General features: G+C 41.7%; 1 protein-coding gene across 2 annotated transcripts; it reads right to left on the bottom strand.

Moving 5' to 3' along the window:
* Positions 1 to 1,881: 1,881 nt before the first annotated feature.
* Positions 1,882 to 16,944, bottom strand: LOC109974020 (LON peptidase N-terminal domain and RING finger protein 2). 2 transcript variants are annotated; one of them, XM_020623985.1, is made up of 12 exons: positions 15,255 to 16,944; positions 11,335 to 11,453; positions 10,066 to 10,188; positions 8,944 to 9,099; positions 7,172 to 7,397; positions 6,443 to 6,542; positions 5,830 to 5,944; positions 5,420 to 5,541; positions 5,132 to 5,318; positions 4,874 to 5,008; positions 4,403 to 4,555; positions 1,882 to 3,555 (listed from the first exon to the last, which is right to left on the bottom strand). In XM_020623985.1, exons 1-12 carry the CDS (start codon positions 15,994 to 15,996, stop codon positions 3,397 to 3,399), a joined length of 2,337 nt encoding a protein of 778 aa, XP_020479641.1. In that variant the 5' UTR covers positions 15,997 to 16,944; the 3' UTR covers positions 1,882 to 3,396. The 2 variants fall into 2 exon arrangements, with proteins under 2 accessions (XP_020479641.1, XP_020479642.1); XM_020623986.1 differs by having other exon boundaries at positions 4,406 to 4,555.
* Positions 16,945 to 20,472: the final 3,528 nt, after the last annotated feature.

The raw sequence follows: 20,472 nt of genomic DNA, 5'->3' as shown, positions 1-20,472 counted from the left end.
AGATCTGAAGCAGTTTTGTTACATTTCTGAAAGACCAGTCTTTTTATCAAATTGTTTTTAAAAACCAAACCTAGGAGGGAAACAACTCCATGTCCACAGACAGGTAACTTCCTCAGGATCAGACACACTGGGCAGATCTGATTCCTGACACTAGCATGTAACAGACATCTCTCCAGCTCACAGACCAAACTCCGCTGTCAGGCTGCCAATGAGCCAGTCACACTGTTGATTATCTATCAAGTGGTGAAGGAACAGTTCCAAATTAACAAAATACTGACGAGCATCAAGTTAAGCTATCATTAAGCTGGTCTAATAAACTTTTGTGTGTTGTCTCTACACACCTCCATTCATGTGAGCATGATTATTCACCCAACATAAAAGACAATAAATCAAAGAAAGCAGTGCTGTCTTAAGGCTACAGTATGTAACTTAAGGTAGCACTAGCATTAAAGCTCCACTAACAAGCGTTCCCTGCTCCAATACGCTCCAACCAGCTCTTCAGATATTTGTTATGAAATCGCAAGAAATGAGACTGCAACAAAACTTATTGATCTAGCAGAAATAATTGGAAGCATCTGATTGGTTAGAGAACCTCTTAGAAGCCAATATCTCTGCACTGCTGTTCAATACGTCTGGGTCACAGGAGGCTTCGACAGCACCTCTCCTCACAGTCCACAGACACGTTCTGAAGCAGATTTCTTCGTCTCCTTTTGGACACTTTGACATGTGGACTGGAGGTACCGAGATTTGAACCTCTGACCGGGCGACGACTGCTCTACCCACTGAACCACAGTCGTCTCCTTTTGGACACTTTGACATGTGGACTGGAGGTACCGAGATTTGAACCTCTGACCGGGCGACGACTGCTCTACCCACTGAACCACAGTCGTCTCCTTTTGGACACTTTGACATGTGGACTGGAGGTACCGAGATTTGAACCTCTGACCGGGCGACGACTGCTCTACCCACTGAACCACAGTCGTCTCCTTTTGGACACTTTGACATGTGGACTGGAGGTACCGAGATTTGAACCTCTGACCGGGCGACGACTGCTCTACCCACTGAACCACAGTCGTCTCCTTTTGGACACTTTGACATGTGGACTGGAGGTACCGAGATTTGAACCTCTGACCGGGCGACGACTGCTCTACCCACTGAACCACAGTCGTCCCCTTTTGGACACTTACTGCAGCTTTAATTTTAAATATGAAACAGCTGCTACAAAACAACAGCTAGTGACAAAACTGTTTTTTTTTTCTTTATTTGTGATAAAAAATATGTTTAAATAGGTTTCTTTACAAATATAGCAGGAAAGTGCAGCACATTGTGAACCCCAACCCCCTGAGGGGGAGTGGAGTCACACACATTTGGAAGGACAGAATTAAACAGGGAAACAGTGCATTTACACACACACACGCACGCACGCACGCACAAGGACATGCACAAACAAGTAATGCAATTACAGCTCTCCTATGAAGACAACTTACCCAGCTTAGAGTTAAGCATTATGTGTCTGCTCTTCATTCTTGGGGTCACTGTGGCCTGTAAGTACTTGATTTCATTGTACGACCTGCAGATGGTTAAATCTATGCCATCAGCAGTACATCAACACCGGTCATCGCTCCAGACACAGGAGTTTTCTTAAAGACACAGTGAGGTAGACATTCAGTGGTTCACATCAAAACAAACTATGGTGAAAATCTGATGTTTTGAAAATGTTGAAACCTTCATGGTTTACATCAGCTGATAACTTTAAATAAATCAGAATGTGAATCTGGGTTATGGGTCATTGGTCTGCAACAACTGACCAATTTTCTTCAAAGTATCCTTTAGGGTTTTTGAACACTAGTAGCGCTAAGGAGACAAAACCTTCCTGCTGTTTTAATGCTCAGCAGTTGTTCGTGCTGAGCGCCAAGACATACGACACCACGCCACTAGGGGAAGGGAAGAGAGAAGGAACTATCCAAATTTGAAGCTTAAAAAAATAAAATCAGCTTTACAAGAAAGGAAGTTTACTCAGTATGATTGACAGGGCGTCAGGAAAACGCAGTGTTTTGGTGAGTGCTGAATATAAACAACTGTTTACAAGAAAACTCCACAAGGAAGCTTCAAGAACTGTAAGTGTATTACAGTGTGCATGTAAATGTTCTGAGAGAGAGACAAAGGGTGAAATACTCCTCAAATAAAACTTGAAAAGGCCTCAGAGTTACACTGATATACATGTAAATCACCCAAATTAAGATTCCACCATACACATACACTTAAGGACAAAGCAGAAAGAGAACAAATAAAGACAAATACAACCCCTGTAGGCGACGTCCCCGAGATATGCTACAATGGGGCATAAAGTTCCAGATCAGTTGCATCTGGGAGGCTGCATCTGCATCTGCATTTGATTAAATGCAACTAGACTTTGTGCGATAGCCCAACTTTAAGTCTCACTTGATCGCCTTTCGAAACGAGCAGAGCAAGTTGCTGTACAGTTGCACGGCAGTCTGAGGTATTTTAGTGTATGCATGGGGATCATCACAATCCCATCTCAACACGTTGTAGACTAGACACACATGGAGCCCAGTACTTCCTATCACACAATCTGAGGTCGTGTCCCCTGCCGGGTGTGGCAGCAAAGGAGAAAGCTCGTTTTTTGCACATGGATTTTGGCTCGTGTCAGGAAGATTTAGTGCGAGAAGCTGTTGTCTGTGCACGTTGGCACACGGACTCAACCTCACTTTAGGGAGCAGAAGTGGGGAGCAAAAAAAAAAAAAAACCCATCCACATACTACACCCACATCAGTACCTTCACTTTCATGTATTGCCGTTATGCCGAATGTTCCTGTTTCATACAATTAGCAGGCGAGTTCTGTTCTGCTTCTCGACTGGTACAAAGTGTCACAGCTGTGGACGTCTCTGTGGCAGGCCAACTGTTGGACTTATGTGAAATACTGCTTAGTATATATAGGAAAAATGAATTCCTCTTGAGCCTGATGCTTTCCTGCTCACTCTGCTTTTGTGCCAACAGTTTTTTGTTCCTTCATAGCTAAGAGTCAGGCGATAACCCAGAGGAGTCCTGAATGGAATCAGCTCAGCTCAAATGGTTTTAACTGGGCTTCAACAGATAACCAGAGGTAAAAGCCCACTTGTTCAGAGACATGTTATAGATTCATTCATCCAATGAGAAGACGCAGGTGAGTGAATAGGTGGATGAACTGACAGCACCCCGGCCCACTTCAACAGGACTGATGTGTGTGCTGACAGGAAGGTGTTTGTGAGCGTCTGAGAGACTGAAGTGATGTAAGAGTGGACAAATAAATAAGTCGATGAGCGACAGAACTGATGAATGACAGAACAAGTGGTGCATAGAAGCCCGAGCGATTCCAGTCTAGAGAGGTTGGCCAATCATCGAGGCCTTTTGCGTGTGACAAAGATGAGGACCCTACGGATGGCGATGAGGCGGTCCTTGAGGGAGGTCATGGCCAGGATGGTGAGCTGGGCTCGATTCTCCAGTGGAAGGACTGCAAGCAGCCACCAGCTCCAGGCTGGACCACTGGGACTGGCCTGCAGGAGAGAAACAATTTGGTTTTACATAAAACATCCACAAGTGACACTGCTTCAGAAAACACACATCCTTCAGGAATCTTTCTTGTTTTTAAACATTACATTCCAAGAGCCTGAATGCACCCCCTCTTTAAGTGCTCAGCCTTGTAAGTGAGGCCACGTTGGATGGTTACCACTTATTAATGAAAGTGGCGTTTATCAGTTTTATCACATTAACACTGAATGGAATAAAATGAGAAACTAGTTCTGGGGAGTTTAAGTTGACCAACACAGACTTGAAAGGACTGAAATCACATTTATAAGGTGGCCACAAATGTGATTTCAAATAAATGGTAATCTTTTGCTGTGATGACTGCATCTGCAAATACATCACAGCTTGCTAACATATTAGAAAGCCAGCTTTCTTCCAGTATCAGAACAATCTCTCAACATGCATGGTGCTCTTTCCTGTCTTCATTAGAGAAGTGGAGGCATAGAACTCATTTCTGATGCGTCTTATCAAGTTTGTATCGCCTACAGGACTCTGTACGTCTGTTCACTACTCACTACCACAGTGAGACCTAGAACTGCAAAAGATTTCCACTTTAACAACCACATGGTATAATTATACTTCAATCACAGCAGTCTTGGCTACCCAGCTATTTTGAGCAGTAACTAGCATCATTTGGAATGTTGCACAAATTTCACCTTCACCAAACTGACATGAATTTGAACTTGGTGGACTTTTATTCCTTTCCTTCCTTCAACATTGTGTTTTCAGATAATGCTAATAATGTTTCAGGGGACATCAGTCACCTCCTTTAAATCTGTAGTAGTCAGCGCTAAAACAACAGTGACACTCTACTACAACCTGTGGGTTGGGGTCTTTGCTGGGAAGGTGGCCGAAGTGGCTGAGTATCTGGCTCTTCATGTTGTCTTTCAGCGAGGTGAACCAGTTGTTAGCCTGCTCATACACAGAGTCGTGCAGCTTCAGAAGCTCCACCAGCTCCTCTCCCTCCACCTGATTGGACAAGTTGGATTTTACAAAAACCAGTGATCAGAGAAAAGATGGCAGCGTTTGAAATCATTCCAATTACACAAACCTTGACCTGACAGAAAAGAGAATGATTAGAATACATAATTATTAACATCAACAACTTTATTGCAGGACTGAGTTTGCCCGTAGCACAGAAGAGCACAGCTTTCCTCCCCACTGCTGGCTTCATGCAAAAACCCTGAGTTCTACTTTGTGTGACATTTGTTTGCCAGCAGCATGATGGAAAGTGCCTGAAATGGCCTCCTCTGACAACACAGCTGCACAGCCTTCCTCTGAGCCTACCTTCTTGTCTTCCAGGTACTCTATCTTGGCGGTGTTGTAGCCATCTCTCTGACTGTGGCTGAGGACCTTGAACCGTGACACACCGATGGTGTCGACCACTGAGCGGCCATCAGGAAAGAACTTAACATCCCGTACCTGAAACACAGTTTAACTTGTATTTACATCGACTGAATCCGTTACTTGACAGCAAACAGCAGAGAAAATCCATGAGGAAGGACAATAAGCAGATGAGTGACATCCTGACACAAACACACTCACCTGCAGCATGCAGCCATAGTCGGCGAAACCTTTGAGCTCATCAGCTATGCACATGCCGAACTGCCTGGTACCGGTTTCCATGGATCGGCGGATCATGAGGCGGTAGCGAGGCTCAAACACGTGCAGTGGGCAGGGGATGGTGGGGAAGGCCATTGTGCACACAAAGATGGGCACTTCCTGGTTCAAGCTGCAAGAGACACAGTGAAGAGACTGCTGTGTGCCTCAAGGTTTTAGAAATCAAAACACAATTTTAAGGCTTTTCAAGATGTGCAAGTGTGAAAAACTGACTTCGACAGCTCCTTCATCTCCTCTTCGTGGATTTTCCTCCGCTCTGCTAGCTCAACTGCAAAGTAACATAGCAGGACTTCCTCCATCAGCAGGGTCTTGCTGTAACCTCTGGTGGCCAGATACTGCAGAGACAACATGCAAACCCCATAAACATGCTATTTATTATGTGCCATTATCTCATATGAAAGTTTGACATTTCACAACCTGAAACCAGAGGAATGTTGGTCTTTATGTATAAAATACCACAACAATTAATTATAAAAACCATTTCTGCCATTTTCTGCCAGTCTACTAACTGGACATAAAACATGTTGTTTCAGCTCTATACAACAAACAACACTGCCAATGTTATTCATAAAGTGCTGAAAGCCTGTCTGACATATTTGACTGAATAAAATATGTGAGTGTACCTCAGACAGATTCTCCTTGCACAGGGGGCAGTTGGGGTTGTGGTCCAGGCAGCGCTCCAGGCATTTGAGGCAGAAGGTGTGTCCGCAGGGTGTGGCCACGGGTTCATAGAACAATCTGGACAACAAATGACCAGATTGCTGTCAGTGATATCGCGGCTGCATGTATCACATGCTGATATATGTGTTGATAGAACAGATTTCATTCAGATTAGATAAGGAATAGTTTATATTTGTACTCTGTCTCCTGGTTGTTGTCAAAATTGGTGATGTTTATGCATGCAGCTTGTGCTGTGTTGCCATTTCAGACTGTTTGGTGATGTTTATGCATGCAGCTTGTGCCGTGTTGCCATTTCAGACTGATTATTTGCACACACAGCTCCCATGTAGCATACATTCTCTGTCATTATATTGTGTTCTTGTTGTATTTTTCATTGTGCTCCTTTCATCAGCTGTTTTAAAGTGCCTTAGATTTTGTGTTACCTACGTATCTACTTTATATTTCATTTATATTTTGTGGCATTCATGCAAAGGCAAAGTAAGAATTTCATTGTACAGGGAAACAGGTTTCCTTTCTGTGTATATGACAATAAACGCTTGACTTGTGTCCAGTCACCTCATGCAGAGTGAACACTCCAGGTCTCCACTGTCCAGCAGCTCAGAAGGAACCACCCTCCCTCCACACATCGTGGCTGCCTGGAAGGTGCTCGCCTCATCTGCACAACAAGTCATGACAACATCAGCACACGTTTCCAGGTTGTTCAGCATTTACAGAGGAAAGTCAACAGATTTCTAATTCAAGCTGCAGAAACCATTACAAGAAGCAAATTTAAAAAAAAACAGGTCTACAATGTGTGTGTGTGTCTACTGAAATCATTTACAGTCCATGGTACTGAGTCAGTGGGGGATAAGGGATAAAGCAGTATAGGGCTGGATCAACTTAATAATACACTTACTGATCAAAGAGATATCTGATACTACTAGTTCCAATTCTTTTGATCTGCATCGACAAATGACAGTGTAAGGCCTTCCTGTCTTCACTGGGTCACTACTAAAGATTGTCTACATGATTAATTCTGAATTGTATTTTTGTTGGCTTGTTCATGTGCTTCTTTAAATCCTGATATTTCCCACTTGACTCAAAAACAAAAGAATAAGACAGAAAAGCATATAGTGATTGGACCAGCCACTACTTATTTTACTAAAGGGATTACAGTGAAAAACCTTGTTAGCTTTACTGGTTTTATCATCTATTGATAACTAGCAGAAAAATAATTGGTGGTTTTAATATAAAGTGAACCAATCATTTTAAATTTCATTTAAATTGACACTCAGGCTCTCCCACCAGGTCTGTACAGTTTGAAGGGAGGGTTGAAATTTTCTAAGAGTCCATCGCTGCTGTGTTTCCTCTTAAGGCCACCAGGGGGTGCTGGCAGTGCATTCAGAACACCAGCCAGGCTCTTGGTGCTGCCCTCCCCTGCAGCGGGATCCGATTTAGTGGGAGTCAGAACTGAGAGTCTGGAGGACGGGTCATCAATTGGAGCACTTTTACGCACACTGAGCTCTGAGTCCTAAACACACAGACAGCCAGAAAGATTAGAGTTTAGCTGTGTCAGAGCGGGACACGGCCACAGTTTGGGCCAGTGCACCACTGCTCAGAACTGCAGTCGAAGTATAAACATACCTATATCTCAAATGACATCACGATGTATTTTGCCTAAGACCATGTAATTTCACAAATGTGCCCTTCAATGTCTTTCCGCTACACAAAAGTGTTTTGGGTCACCGGCTGATAATAATAATAATAATAATAATAATAATTAAGGTGAGTGTATTGGTGCTTGCTTGGATGTTTTGAATATGTTGAATGGTGTGGAAGAAGATATGAACCAGAATGGTAATATAGTAGTCGTTGTTGCAGCAGTTGTACAGGTAAAGTAATATAGTGAGTAAGATAGCAGGCCGAAGTTAGCAGACAATAAAGCTCAAGATAATTCATATTAACTGTTAAGTTAAAAAGTTACACCATGTTTACACTGAGGCATGTGAACGCTGAATCATTTTTACAAGCTATTAGCCGCTTAGTTAGCCGCCTTAGGCTCCAGCTTCGGCCTGCTAACGGCTAGCCGACGCAGCTCCGTTTCAAAATAAAGCGAATTATTATTCATGGGTAAAATTACTGCAGTTCTCTCACACTCTACACAGCGGGCAATTCAGCTGTAAGCTATTGGAAATAATTAATATGTTGTGTTGTGTGTTTTGTGACTGTAGGCAGGACATAATAGTTGAAATAGCTTCTATGCTATTGAGATGTCAGAGCTGGAATAGATATTAGGCTAGTTTGGATACCAGCACATACAGTGCCTTGCGAAAGTATTCGGCCCCCTTGAACTTTGCGACCTTTTGCCACATTTCAGGCTTCAAACATAAAGATATAAAACTGTAATTTTTTGGGAAGAATCAACAACAAGTGGGACACAACCATGAAGTGGAACGAAATTTATTGGATATGTCAAACTTTTTTAACAAATAAAAAACTGAAAAACTGGGCGTGCAAAATTATTCAGCCCCCTTAAGTTAATACTTTGTAGCGCCACCTTTTGCTGCGATTACAGCTGTAAGTCGCTTGGGGTATGTCTCTATCAGTTTTGCACATCGAGAGACGGAAATTTTTGCCCATTCCTCCTTGCAAAACAGCTCAAGCTCAGTGAGGTTGGATGGAGAGCATTTGTGAACAGCAGTTTTCAGTTCTTTCCACAGATTCTCGATTGGATTCAGGTCTGGACTTTGACTTGGCCATTCTAACACCTGGATATGTTTATTTGTGAACCATTCCATTGTAGATTTTGCTTTATGTTTTGGATCAGTGTCTTGTTGGAAGACAAATCTCCGTCCCAGTCTCAGGTCTTTTGCAGACTAAATATTTTCAGTAAGATGTGCTTAGATAAGAGCAGCAAGACTATTAATTTCACTGAGTAACTGACTTGAGAGAGATGCCAACATTTTTTTTTATTAAACTAAATGAAATTAAAAACAAGGTTGTGGGACAAATGTCCTTTCTCACAGATAAACACAGCGGCCTCAGTGGCTGAAATACGTTTGTGTGTGTGTCGTAACCTGTGAGGAGGAGCCAGGTCTCTGTGTGGGCGGACTCAGGGATCTGAGAAAGGTGGGGGGTTTGATCAGGCGAGTGGCCAACCCCCCTTGCAGAGGATACAGTGGCGTAGGTATGTCTTCATTCTCGAACACAGAAGAAAACAGCTCACCAAGGATCTGGAGGACAAAACACAGCCAGGCACTCCGTTAATGCCCACAGTCCCCAGACAGAAGTAAACACGAGCCCTTTTCACAGATGGGACAGTAGCATCCATCTGTTAAAGGGACTTCTTTCTGTTATTCAGACCTAGATCACTTTTCCATTAATGTTCCTTGTATCTTCATTAAGACATACCCACATCAATGATGTGGAGGCCCACGGTGCACGTGCAAGACTGGACAGTACATCAAATGATGAGTAATATGTAAGGCCAGAGTTTTCTTACCACAACATGGTGGACAAATGTAATACAGCCATAGCCCAGGAGAACTTTTAGTGAGCGGAGCAACTCACAAAGATGCACGACAAACGTGCAGACAACCACACACTTGATTGGTAGAACCTCCAAATTGGTTCAGACCTCGATCTCTTTAGTTCATACCACATTTTTTGTGTTTATTTTTTTTAGTGGTGGTGGGAACAACTGATTGGATTTCAGTGCTGAGCCGTCACATAAATTGGGTACATGACATTAAAAACATCTGCAAGAATCTTTTCTATGTATATTTCTATGTTCAGCCACATGACGTCTCCCCACAGGTCAGGAGACCTGCAGAAACCAGTACATCTAGTGTGTTCTACAAGTCTGTACTTAGGCAGTAGATAAATCAGTGTATTTTCTTTCCCCTAAGACGTCAGTTTATTTCATCAAATACTGTACATGTCTTTTACTCAGATGATCCATATCATTTAATGTTCTGCTTGCCATGATTTTTATTCATTATTTTTGGGGTTTTCTCTTTGAGGGGGGTGTAACCAGGCAGGTCTCATAACATTGTCATTTATCTGAACAATGAAGTTTCAACAAAACCTATTAGATTAATGGATGTTTCGCTTTTTTGTTCGTTTGTTTTTGCTGTCAGTTCTGTTTTCATTAGAAATACTGGAACAACAACAACAACAACAACAACAACTCTTTTTACCTTCTGAGCCTCCAGTTTGACTTTGGTCCAGTCAGGTTTTAGTGCAACACACATGAAGTACTCCTGCAGGGCCTCATCATTGCGACCTGCTTTACGCAGCGCTGTGGCTTTCAGATAGTGGGCCTGAAACAAGCAAACCAAAGTGAGAATACTGGAACAACGTATTTTCTCCTACGTGTAAAAAAAGACACCTGTTCTTGTCAAGTGGTGCTTTTTTAATGAGATTTGTTGTGATGGATCAGTATCTCTCTAACTGCATTTTATTAGAACACCACCCTCTTGGTTTGTTTCTGTTTAGTAACTTGGTCTGATTTACTTCACTGACAGGAACTCATAGGGCCGGGGGTATCTGTCCTTGACTTTGAGGCCAGTTCCTGAATGATCACTCTTTTTTTTTCTTTTTTTTTTTAAACTAATTTTAGCAAAAAAACAAACAAAAAAAACCATACATTACACATTTTAGTACAGATCACTTTTATTTTTCAATTCTTTGGCATTTCTATGCACTGAAAGTGTTAAAATAACATAAAAAGTAAACCTATTTACCACAACCTTAAGTTCTGTTGGCATTAACACCAATAAATAAAAACATAGAAAAACACTCTGATTGTATTGAGGTAATTCGGTCGATGCCATAAAAATATCGAGCTCAAAAATGAAAACATTACCCAACTTCAGTACGTCTTAGTGACATGAAAAGTCAGAAATGAAAAACATTTCTGCAAAGCTGATGCTGTCATTGGTTGATCAGTTACATACTCCAACTATTAAATACGACCTGCAGAGAGAATACATGTCAAGAAACACATCATATTCAAGCTATAAGATGTGGCTTCTTGCTCTTTATTGTAAACACTGACTTATAATGAATTGACCAAGTCTTCAAAAGTAAAGGCAATAGTCTCAAAAACATTTTAGACTGTTGCATTACCACCCACTCACCATCCCCCTGTAACAGGCAAATACACAGTATGACGACGATGAGGCTTAACTTCAGTATAAATTCATAATCTGGTTAATTTTATGTGCAGACTGGGGGCCATTGGACAACATAAGATACTTTAGAAAGACATGTTTCATATTCTGTCTTCACTAGTGTCCACTCCAATTACTATTCTAAATGAAAAAGTCAAAACCAAAACCATGAATGGAAACAGTTCTTTGCAGCTCATTGAGTAGCTTCGGTTTTTAACAATAATTCAGTTAGATCTTTTTTCCTGACTCAAATAAATGAAGCTAACCACTAGATCCATTTCAAACTTTTCTCACCTTTGTCCACAGAGGTTTGATCCTACAGAGGCTGTTGGCATCTTGCACTGCCTGCCTGAAGTTCCTCATCTCCATGTGCAGCTCAGCCCGCTGATGCAGCAGTCGGCCTGAAGAGGGCACTGTATACCACGGGAAAAACACACCCATCAGGTCGCTGGTTAGAAAGTGAAGGGATTGGTAGCTTTTTCTAGGTCTAGCAAAAGTAGGGCAACAATATGTAACATGTTGCACACCAGACCTATTTCAAGAGAACACAATTTGCGCAGTGATAATAACTGACATCAGACGTGTCAGTGGATATTTCCAGTTAGTCTGCTCTTCTAATAGAACAGTCAATGCATGACTACATTATCAACCAGGTTTGTGTTGGATTTTTGACACATGTTCCACCCTGACTGCCTTCATTGTTTTCTTTCTCAAGAAGCGGGAAGTTACTTTAATCAGATACTGCCTGTATCCGTATGAAACCTTCTCGTGTCACCTGGGAGAGTTCAACTTATCTTACACTCAACTTTAAAATAGAATGTCTACAATCACAATAAATAAAAACAATGTTAATCAAAATCGCATGAGGCTACAAATAAAGCAGTTGTGCAGAAATTGAGATGTTGTCCAAGTTTGTGTCCTTCTTATCTGACTCAATGTGAGTCACCATCTCCTGGCCTTAGTCCTGCAATTAAACACGTTATATAGCAACTTTTCATTCTTGATACAGGTTTGATTCATTTTCTTATATTCATATGGCTCAAGAATAGAGACTGCACAAACACAGCAGTGACAACATTTCAGAGGAGCTCATAACCAGTATACAACACGCTGTTACCACAGTTTCTTTGTAGCTCCCCAAGTTGATGACTCTTCCTGATTATTGGCCTTCACCACTGGCACTTTTTTGGGTGGAGCTTCAGATTACGAAACCCTTTGGCAAGTAATTTGAGAAGCCATTTTCTAAAGGCTGGATCACTGGTGTCCTCAGAAACTGAACAGAAGGTGAAGACGTTGCTCGGCCTCAGCTGAGTCAGCCGAGACCCAAACGCCAACAGCAGGACCAACAGGCAATATTCACATTCCCAAAATATTGAGCTATAATCAAATTCCTGACAGACGCTTCGTGACACTGCTGAAATAAACGACAATAAATACAGTCTGGAGAGTAGCTGCTTCCATCAGTAAAGTTCAGTAAAGTCTGCATCTGATTTTCCCTGTTCTTTTTCTTAATATGATTTCATGAGCATGGGCTGACAATCTGCTACCTTAGGGCATCAAACAAGGGAAAAATATACATTTTTGACATTTAGGCCAGTTGCTTTTAAGTCTGAAGAAACCTTGTGATTACCTATAATTCTACCAGCTCGGGACACCCCAGACATCGGTTAGAGGGTTACCAGTCTGTGCCTTATATAACGTCAGTCTGCTGTAAAACCTTTGGCCAATGTGAGCATTACAAAGAAAACACACTGCTTCACAGTAAACACTGTTACATACAGTATATTTGATTGTGAGAATGTAAGATGTTTCCTAAGCCTTAAATGTACTGGTGCATAGTTATTTGTTTTAATAAACAGAACTTTGACACATAATAAACTTTTTTTTTTACAGTCTGTTCCACATAGAAACGTACTGTGACACTGATTACAAGATGATTAGATAAAACATTTCTAAATGCACCTGTATTGTTTTGCATTTTGCGACTTTCAGTCGAATAAGAATTTTTACAGTCATACATTTTGTCCTTGAAGATTTCTTAAAAATAGTGTTAAAATATCATTTGGTCTCGGCCTCGTGAACCCAGTATCGTGTATCATCTCGTCTCAGAAGCTAAGTGTATCATCACACCCCTAGTGGTAATGAAATGTTCTCAGAGACTAAACTTTTCTTAGGCAACATGGAAAAATGACACTGTTGTTGTTTGTCAACACTCAAAGTTATGCAAATCCCAACAAGTGGACACTGTTCACTTTCTCAGCTATACTGACGACTGATCGCTCTCCCTGACTAAGGGACCAAAGCAAGAACAAACTTGTTGGAATACCATTTCACTGGATCATGTTGGGCTTGGCGACAGCTCAAATAAACTCAATTCATTTCATCAATCATGCATTTTATTGAGTGCATGTAAACAAAATAAAAAATCTAATTAAAACTGTGAATCATCCATAATACAGTAAATAACTAGCTTTAATGTTTTGGCCATTTCACCCAGTCCTAGTATCATGACCACAACACAACACTGGGCCAACTATGATGTACAGGAGAATGCAGTTCTTCAAGCTGGATGTGTTTTCACCTAGAAGATGGATGACTGACATTCTCATGGCTTCTCAACACAAAAAGCAGTCACACCTGGATTTGTTACTGTTTCTAAACCATGTTTGTCCCTACTTCAGTTCTACCTTTGTCTGCTTTCTCCATCCTAAACAGATTAACTGCCCATTTTTATTTAAAAGTTATTTCTTTAAATAGAAACTACTTACAAAAACTTAGCCTCACGTACCTTCGCTTTGGCTGTGCTATCTTGCCAAACATACTGAACTCTCTTCCTAAGCAGCCAGAATTGCAGCTGTCTGTTTCTCTCCCTCACACACAATAGATCAATTGTACTACATCATTATATCACTTTCATTGTGTAAGTGTGATGGACAAGACACAGATAAACCTCAAGGGGGAAAAACTGTAGCCTAAAAGGCACAGGTTGGATAACAGCTGTATTAACAGCTGACATCATGAGTCCATTATGCTCCTCCTGCACAACAGATACCAGACGGCCTCTTGCTGCATTTGTTGGGAAAACACTGACTGGCGAGTAATAAAGCTGTGAAAGCACTCTGTCCTTCTGTCACCCAGAGCCCTTCACAAGACAGATGGCATGAATCAATATTGATCTGAGGAGAGAAACATCTGAAAAGGTGCCATTTGATGCTCCAAATGACAAAAAAACTGGTGTATGCTCCTTTGACGCGACACATTCATTTTCAATCGATCGACTTGCTAGTGCCTAGTTTCACCCATTAAGTGATTCAAGGATGAACGGAGATACACTTTTAATATACTCTGCTCTAATACGTAGGCTCGAGGTGAGAAGATATCGGTTCAGCTTCCTCTGAGGAGTCAAACTGTGCAACGTGAGACTTGGCCTGGCCCACACATGCTGGCACGCTTCACAAGATGTGGCAACAGAACAGAACATCTTGTATTTTAGATCAGCAGGTTCACAGGAACAGCTGCTTAAAGTGACAACAGCCCCAAAGCTGAAGCATAAGAAAGAGGAACCTTAAAGAACAAGGTCGGCCATTGTTGACATTAATGGTATTTCCAACAATCCTAACAATAATAATAAAACTAACTGTGAAATGTCTCTACTCATGTTTAACGTCCGTCTGTTTGGGGATTTGTGAAAATACTATTAATACAGAAAATAGTCAACCTTTGTTAAACTAAGTTGTCATTTTATTTTTGTGGTATACAAGTCACAGTGTATTACCATCACTTTTCCCTGAATGTTATCAAACACAACTTACGAAACTTCACCAGTAAGGGGAGGGGTAAGGCTAAAGTACAACTCGGTCTGTTGCAACTAAGGAATGTATTCATGCAGTATGTGAACATTATGTAAATAAATACAATATTTGGGGATAAAACAAAGGAGAATAACTAAATGGGCCATCATCAACAGCAGAATATAGGTTATACAGATAACAGTGTGGGAAAGTATGAAGTCAGATGTGCTGCTTTGGTGCATCATGTAACACCTGACCTCAGTGTTGTCTACATGTGGCGCCGCCTATCGGTGACACTGGGAAGCTGGGAAAAGTAGGTCACTTACACAAACCACTGTACTTGTAGACTTTTTGCCAAAATTAACACACAAAGTGGCACATTAAGTAACTTTCGTGGCAGACACGAAGGTTTGGCTCGCTTACCTAGATCCACTGCTGCATCATACTTCTCCAAGGCATCCGACAGGTTCTGCGTTTTCCACAAAACCTCTCCTTCAATCCACAACTTCCTGGCTTTACTCTCAGTGGCAAATAATTTATCCAACAGTCCGCTGAGAACAACGTTTAACCTCAGGCCGTTTTTGTTCAACTGTTGTTTGCACTGTACACAGCTGTTGACGGAGTCGTCGTCCAAGCAGCATTTGCAGAAAGTGTGTCCGCACTCCACAGTTGTGGGCTCGTGGAGCAGACACTTGCAGAGACGACAGGAAAACAAATCCAGTGCTTCATCATCGTCACTCTCCCCGTTACTTTCTATCGCATCTTCCCCACTACTGCTTTTAACGTGCACGTTTAAAGTCCCGGTTATGTACGGCTCTTTCTCACGGAGAGTCCGGGCGATGGTTTCCACCAGGAGGGGAAGCTCCTCTGGGCGCAACTTGCCGATGCTGGCCGCTGTGCAGTACGAGTCCAGCGCCTCAGATATGCGTCCAGCGCGGGCCAGAGAGTCGGCCTTCCTCAGGCACAAGCCCCTGTCCGGCTGCTGGAGGTCTGCGAGCTGGGAGCTGTAGATCTCCACGGCCAGGTTAAAGTCCCCAGCCCGGTTGGCTTCTTCTGCCACCTCCAGCATTTCGGGGCAGATCCCCGCAGCCCCGGGGTTGGAGAGTGGGTGGACGTATAGCTCGCCCTGGTGAGACCTTATTCCCGTCTCCATCTTCTTCTCCATAAAGGGAAATCAGATGTTTAGACGGCGAAAAGGTTCACAGAGGCCGGGAAACGCACAACTCAAAAATCATTTAACGTATCATTTAAAGTCTTGGTGTCAAACTCAACCTGCGATTGTGCCCGACTTTCACTGCTGGCCATTGGAAGTAGGTTAGGACAAATTCCGAGTCATACAACCTGAACCCCGATGAAACAGGACGTGTGTGTAACATTGCCGGTCCGTGTTAAAGTCCCACAAACAGTCAACTGTGCCCTCTCCAGGAATAACATCAGCAGTGGATGCGATTTCCCATCAAACACCGGCAATGGCTTCGTGGGGGTGGAAGGTCGGTGTCATTTACCGATTTACCTCCCGCCTACAAACTAAAACTTTTCAGAAATCATACGAAACGCATTCTGCTGTAGTTGAATGTTTTAGTCGAGAGCCGACAGGTAAACATCCTCCCAGCTTAGCAAGTAAGAAGCTTAATTTCCATTTGGTATATCTTACTAACCTACCCTTAAATTACTAGAGAAACTCAAAAGGGGGCATGTTTGGGGTTTAAATAGTTTACAGTGTATGGAATTCCAGGACAAATGGATAATATCTTAGCTACAGACCCTTCAGCTCTTCTCTTCACCTGTGAAGCACAACCGATGAAACGTTGTTTTTATGTAAGACCCCTCGCGCACTGAAGCCGAGAGCTGCGTTAGCTAATGTTACAGTCAGTTACCTCGTTGCAGCTCGTTAAACTCCACCAATTAACTGTTTTCAACCCGATATCCCAAAAACCGTATATTTTAACGTATCCAGGTGTTGTGTCTTTTTCCTAAAAGGTGAGAAAACGCGGATGAAACTAAAGTAGCCACTGCTCGCTAGCTCCATCTCGATCCCTAGCCAGCTAGCTTCTTAGCAAAGGTTGTTGCTTCTTTGGACTTCACAGACAATATCGCTGAAGTGAACGCCGGGCATCACGTGACTCACGAGGCGAGCTTCCATTGGTTCATTATATGGCTCACTTATATAACGCGATGATATTGTATAACCTTTTTAGATGACGGCGAACCAAACAAGCACACAGTTATTTGTTTTAACAGGGTTTCACACGTGATATCACAACAAGATGCCCCTTAGGGCTTCTGTCTGACTTTCCTGATTACTTTTTTCATGTTTAACTCGGTTCCGGCTGTCAGATTGATCCAGTGTTTATGTAATGCTCTATATAAGCGGTATCTCAGTTATGTTGTTTGGAGTCAAACATGCTAAAAGCATAGCACATTTCAGACTTACCATTTTAGCCAAAACGAAAATAAAAAGTGGCCTGGTCCCAGACTTCTTAATCAGGAGGACCAGACAGTGGCACCATTCAAGATCAAGAGCTGTGACCCAGTTCGGGGACTGGAGCTGTCCTCGGGACCTGGGCCCCTAAAGAAGGACTGTGCCTAGTTCGCTCCTTTGGGCAGATGTTAGCCTTCCACTGAGCAACGACATGGTTGGCCTCAGCTAGCAGACTCTGACCTGAGCAAAAGTTGTAGACACCAAAAGTAAAGCGAGAATACGTAAAAATAATGCCACAAATAGTTTTTATTCAACAATTAACTTTGTACAAGGTGCCTCACTAATGGGAAGCAAAGATCTAAAGTGTCTACAACTTTTGCACAGTCATGTGCATATGTTTAGATATGTTGTTCTTATTTACAAACTCTGATTCCCAGAGTATACAATGTGGAAAAACCAAAGTTTTATCCATAACAGTTAGTATCTTCCCCAGAGTTAACATTGTGAATTAGGAATTCAGGTCCTTACTTACAGGTCTGCCGAGAGCCCGTAAGCCTCTAAATCCACCCCACATGCCCCATCTTCCAAAATGAAGCAGTGCAGCTGCAAAACCTGTTTTCATTTATAGTAAGTATCCTAAATTTATTTGCTTTTTGATTGAGTTGTTGAGTAAATGTGGACAGTGGTGAGAAACCTCCAGGAACATCTCAGGGAAAAAGAAATAATGAAGTGTTTGGGAAAACATGATTTCTCTTGTCTTTAATGTTACATATTTTTATTTAATCTTCATTATATATAGCTGTATGTATAGCTGCCCAAATTCTATGCAGATTAGCACATTTACTTAATAGAATTAGAAATAGAGTATGGAACTAGGGCACAGCGCAAATGGCAGGCAAACTGCATTTTTGGGGTTTCCATTCTGGTGCTTACAAAAATGTACATTTAAAACATGTCTTTCCAAAGGTAGCACCCAGTTACCTTCAATAACAGACCTCACTGGTTTCATAGCAACTTTTTTTTTTTTTTTTTTGGCAGAGTGCAATTCAAATGATAAATGTTAGCAGCGAAACCTGTGGATCATGCATAGTAACCAGAACACTCATCCTGAAAATATGCCACTGTAGAAGCAACACAGTCTGAACTTATTGTTCCTCACTGTATTTGAGAGGAGGCATCGACATATATATCTGAACCTAGGCCAATGAATCTGAATCTATTTGCATGGATAGATGTGACTAGAGACACATAGAAAATAGATCTTGTTGGAACTTGGGTCAAGAAACCCTTTAAGTTGCTTCTACTAGGAGATTTCACAGCTAACATTGAGAAGTATTCATTGTATTTCATTGAAACATTTTACATGTATCACTGGTAAAGATATATTCTCAGTACAGAGCATCTCCAACAAAACTTTCCTCCTAATAATAGAATAATTAGATAGTTGTATAAGGATGACACGAGCCTCTGCAACTCATTTGTCCAGAGTGTCGTAAAACCACTGCTGTTCTGTCTGTTCAACATGTCCATGTTATGAAGGAAGTGTATGTGTATTCTTGTTGTGCATGTGATGATGGAGTGTTGTAACAAAAATAAGAGGTAGGTCTAACAAGATAAGACATGGAGTAATATGACCTGCACAGTATGCAAACACACACCTCATGCAACAACAGCAATTGCTTGATAGTGTGATAGTGAGTACTGTGTCATTGTCCATTTTTCAGGACTTGCATTGGCTTATACCACAGTTTATAACCTTATGAAACAGGCTGACCCACATTTTAAACATTTCTTCTTGGTGTTGTGTAATTTCTTGACAGATCTCATAATCGAAATAAAAATACTGGTACATTTCCTTGTCAAAGCCTGTCAGTAAAGGGTGTCAGCACACAAGGTGACAATAATGAATCATTTCCTTTCCATTGCGCAACCAAGCATATTGCGAGGAACCAGAAATAGGCTCAGTTCATTTTGTTCAGTGTTCTAAATTAGTATCACAGTATGAAAGACTGACTGCCCATAGAGGCTTAGAAGGTGTTAAAAGAGAGGCTTTAGTCAGCCAGTCAGCTTAAATTCCTAACAGTTAAAATACCGGAACCATACCAGAAAATTCCCCAAACCACTCCTTCCCTCGTCCACTTCTTCACTGTTGATCCTCACTTTGTTTAAACACTCATGTTCTGCAGGTGTAACCACAACAGTGGTATCTAGTTCATAGATAGAAAAAGCTTCATTCATCCCCAAAGGGAAATTCAACTGTCCAGCAGCTCATAAAAGACAACCACACACACTCACCAACAATAAAATAATAATATTAAAATAAACATATCATTTAATTAAAGAAGAAAGAAGAGACAGCATTGTTATTCTAATAATACTAGTGCAAACATTACTGTTCGTGGAAGCTGTCCTCATAGGACAGATTCTAAAATTCAAATGTGCACATCCTTTGGCTAAAGAGGTCGGTTCATGATTTACAGCAAATTTAGGTTGAACCTCCGCAGAGATATATATCATGTCAGACTACGTCCACTAGATGGTGACATTGGCTGATTGATGGAGGACTTGGCTGCATCCAAACAATGTCACTGTAAACATTCAGTGTATTGGGAAATATTTTATTCCAAACACAACAACATTAAAAACAAGAATCCCAGCAGTCACTAGTTTCACGTTTGCAATCTAAAATGTTCATTTTTGTGCTCAGTCAATGTGTCTGCACAACTCCATGTTTAACACCTGATGTCTTAATCCCTGGGGTAATCCCAGTGCTCACATGAGGTTCTTCTGTTGGACTCTAATCCTCAGGATTCCCACAGAAGTCACTGCAGCAACAAGCCTCAGCTGCATGACTCGTGGCAAAACAGCCAGCATTTCAATACACCCAGTGAGTGGTGGGTGTGGCACTGTATGGAGACAGGTCCACTGGCCATCACTATGATATACAGAGTAAAAAAAAACCCTGGGATCTTCTTGATTTGTAAGGTTTTGTGGTCGGTGAGGCTGAAGCTGCAGAATGACTGAAGTAAATAAATAACTAAACAGAGCTAAGGCAAATAGGCCAATCATGAGTGTGGGTGTAAATACTAGATACTGTGAATTACGGTAAAACTGTTCTTACACTCTTTTACCATGTCCTTTCAAATGAAAAGATTATGAGCTCCCCTGTTATTTTTCCACCTACACTGTTGCCCTTTACAACACAAAGACATTAATAAG

The sequence above is a fragment of the Monopterus albus genome, unplaced genomic scaffold (assembly GCF_001952655.1).
Source record: "Monopterus albus unplaced genomic scaffold, M_albus_1.0 scaffold318.1, whole genome shotgun sequence".
In the NCBI taxonomy this organism is placed as follows: domain Eukaryota; kingdom Metazoa; phylum Chordata; class Actinopteri; order Synbranchiformes; family Synbranchidae; genus Monopterus; species Monopterus albus.
Note: the sequence above shows the minus strand (reverse complement) of the source record. Positions and strands in the feature narration are given on the sequence as shown.

Bases quoted from the DNA above. Each gene is read 5' to 3' on its own strand.
- LOC109974020 (XM_020623985.1), bottom strand. From the start codon at position 15,996: ATGGAGAAGAAGATGGAGACGGGAATAAGGTCTCACCAGGGCGAGCTA. The intron at 6,543-7,171 runs GTGGGAGAGCCT...CTTGTTGTGCAG, and splicing joins CTTCAAACTGTACAGACCTG to ATGAGGCGAGCACCTTCCAG. The intron at 5,009-5,131 runs GTGAGTGTGTTT...ACTGTGTTTCAG, and splicing joins ACTATGGCTGCATGCTGCAG to GTACGGGATGTTAAGTTCTT.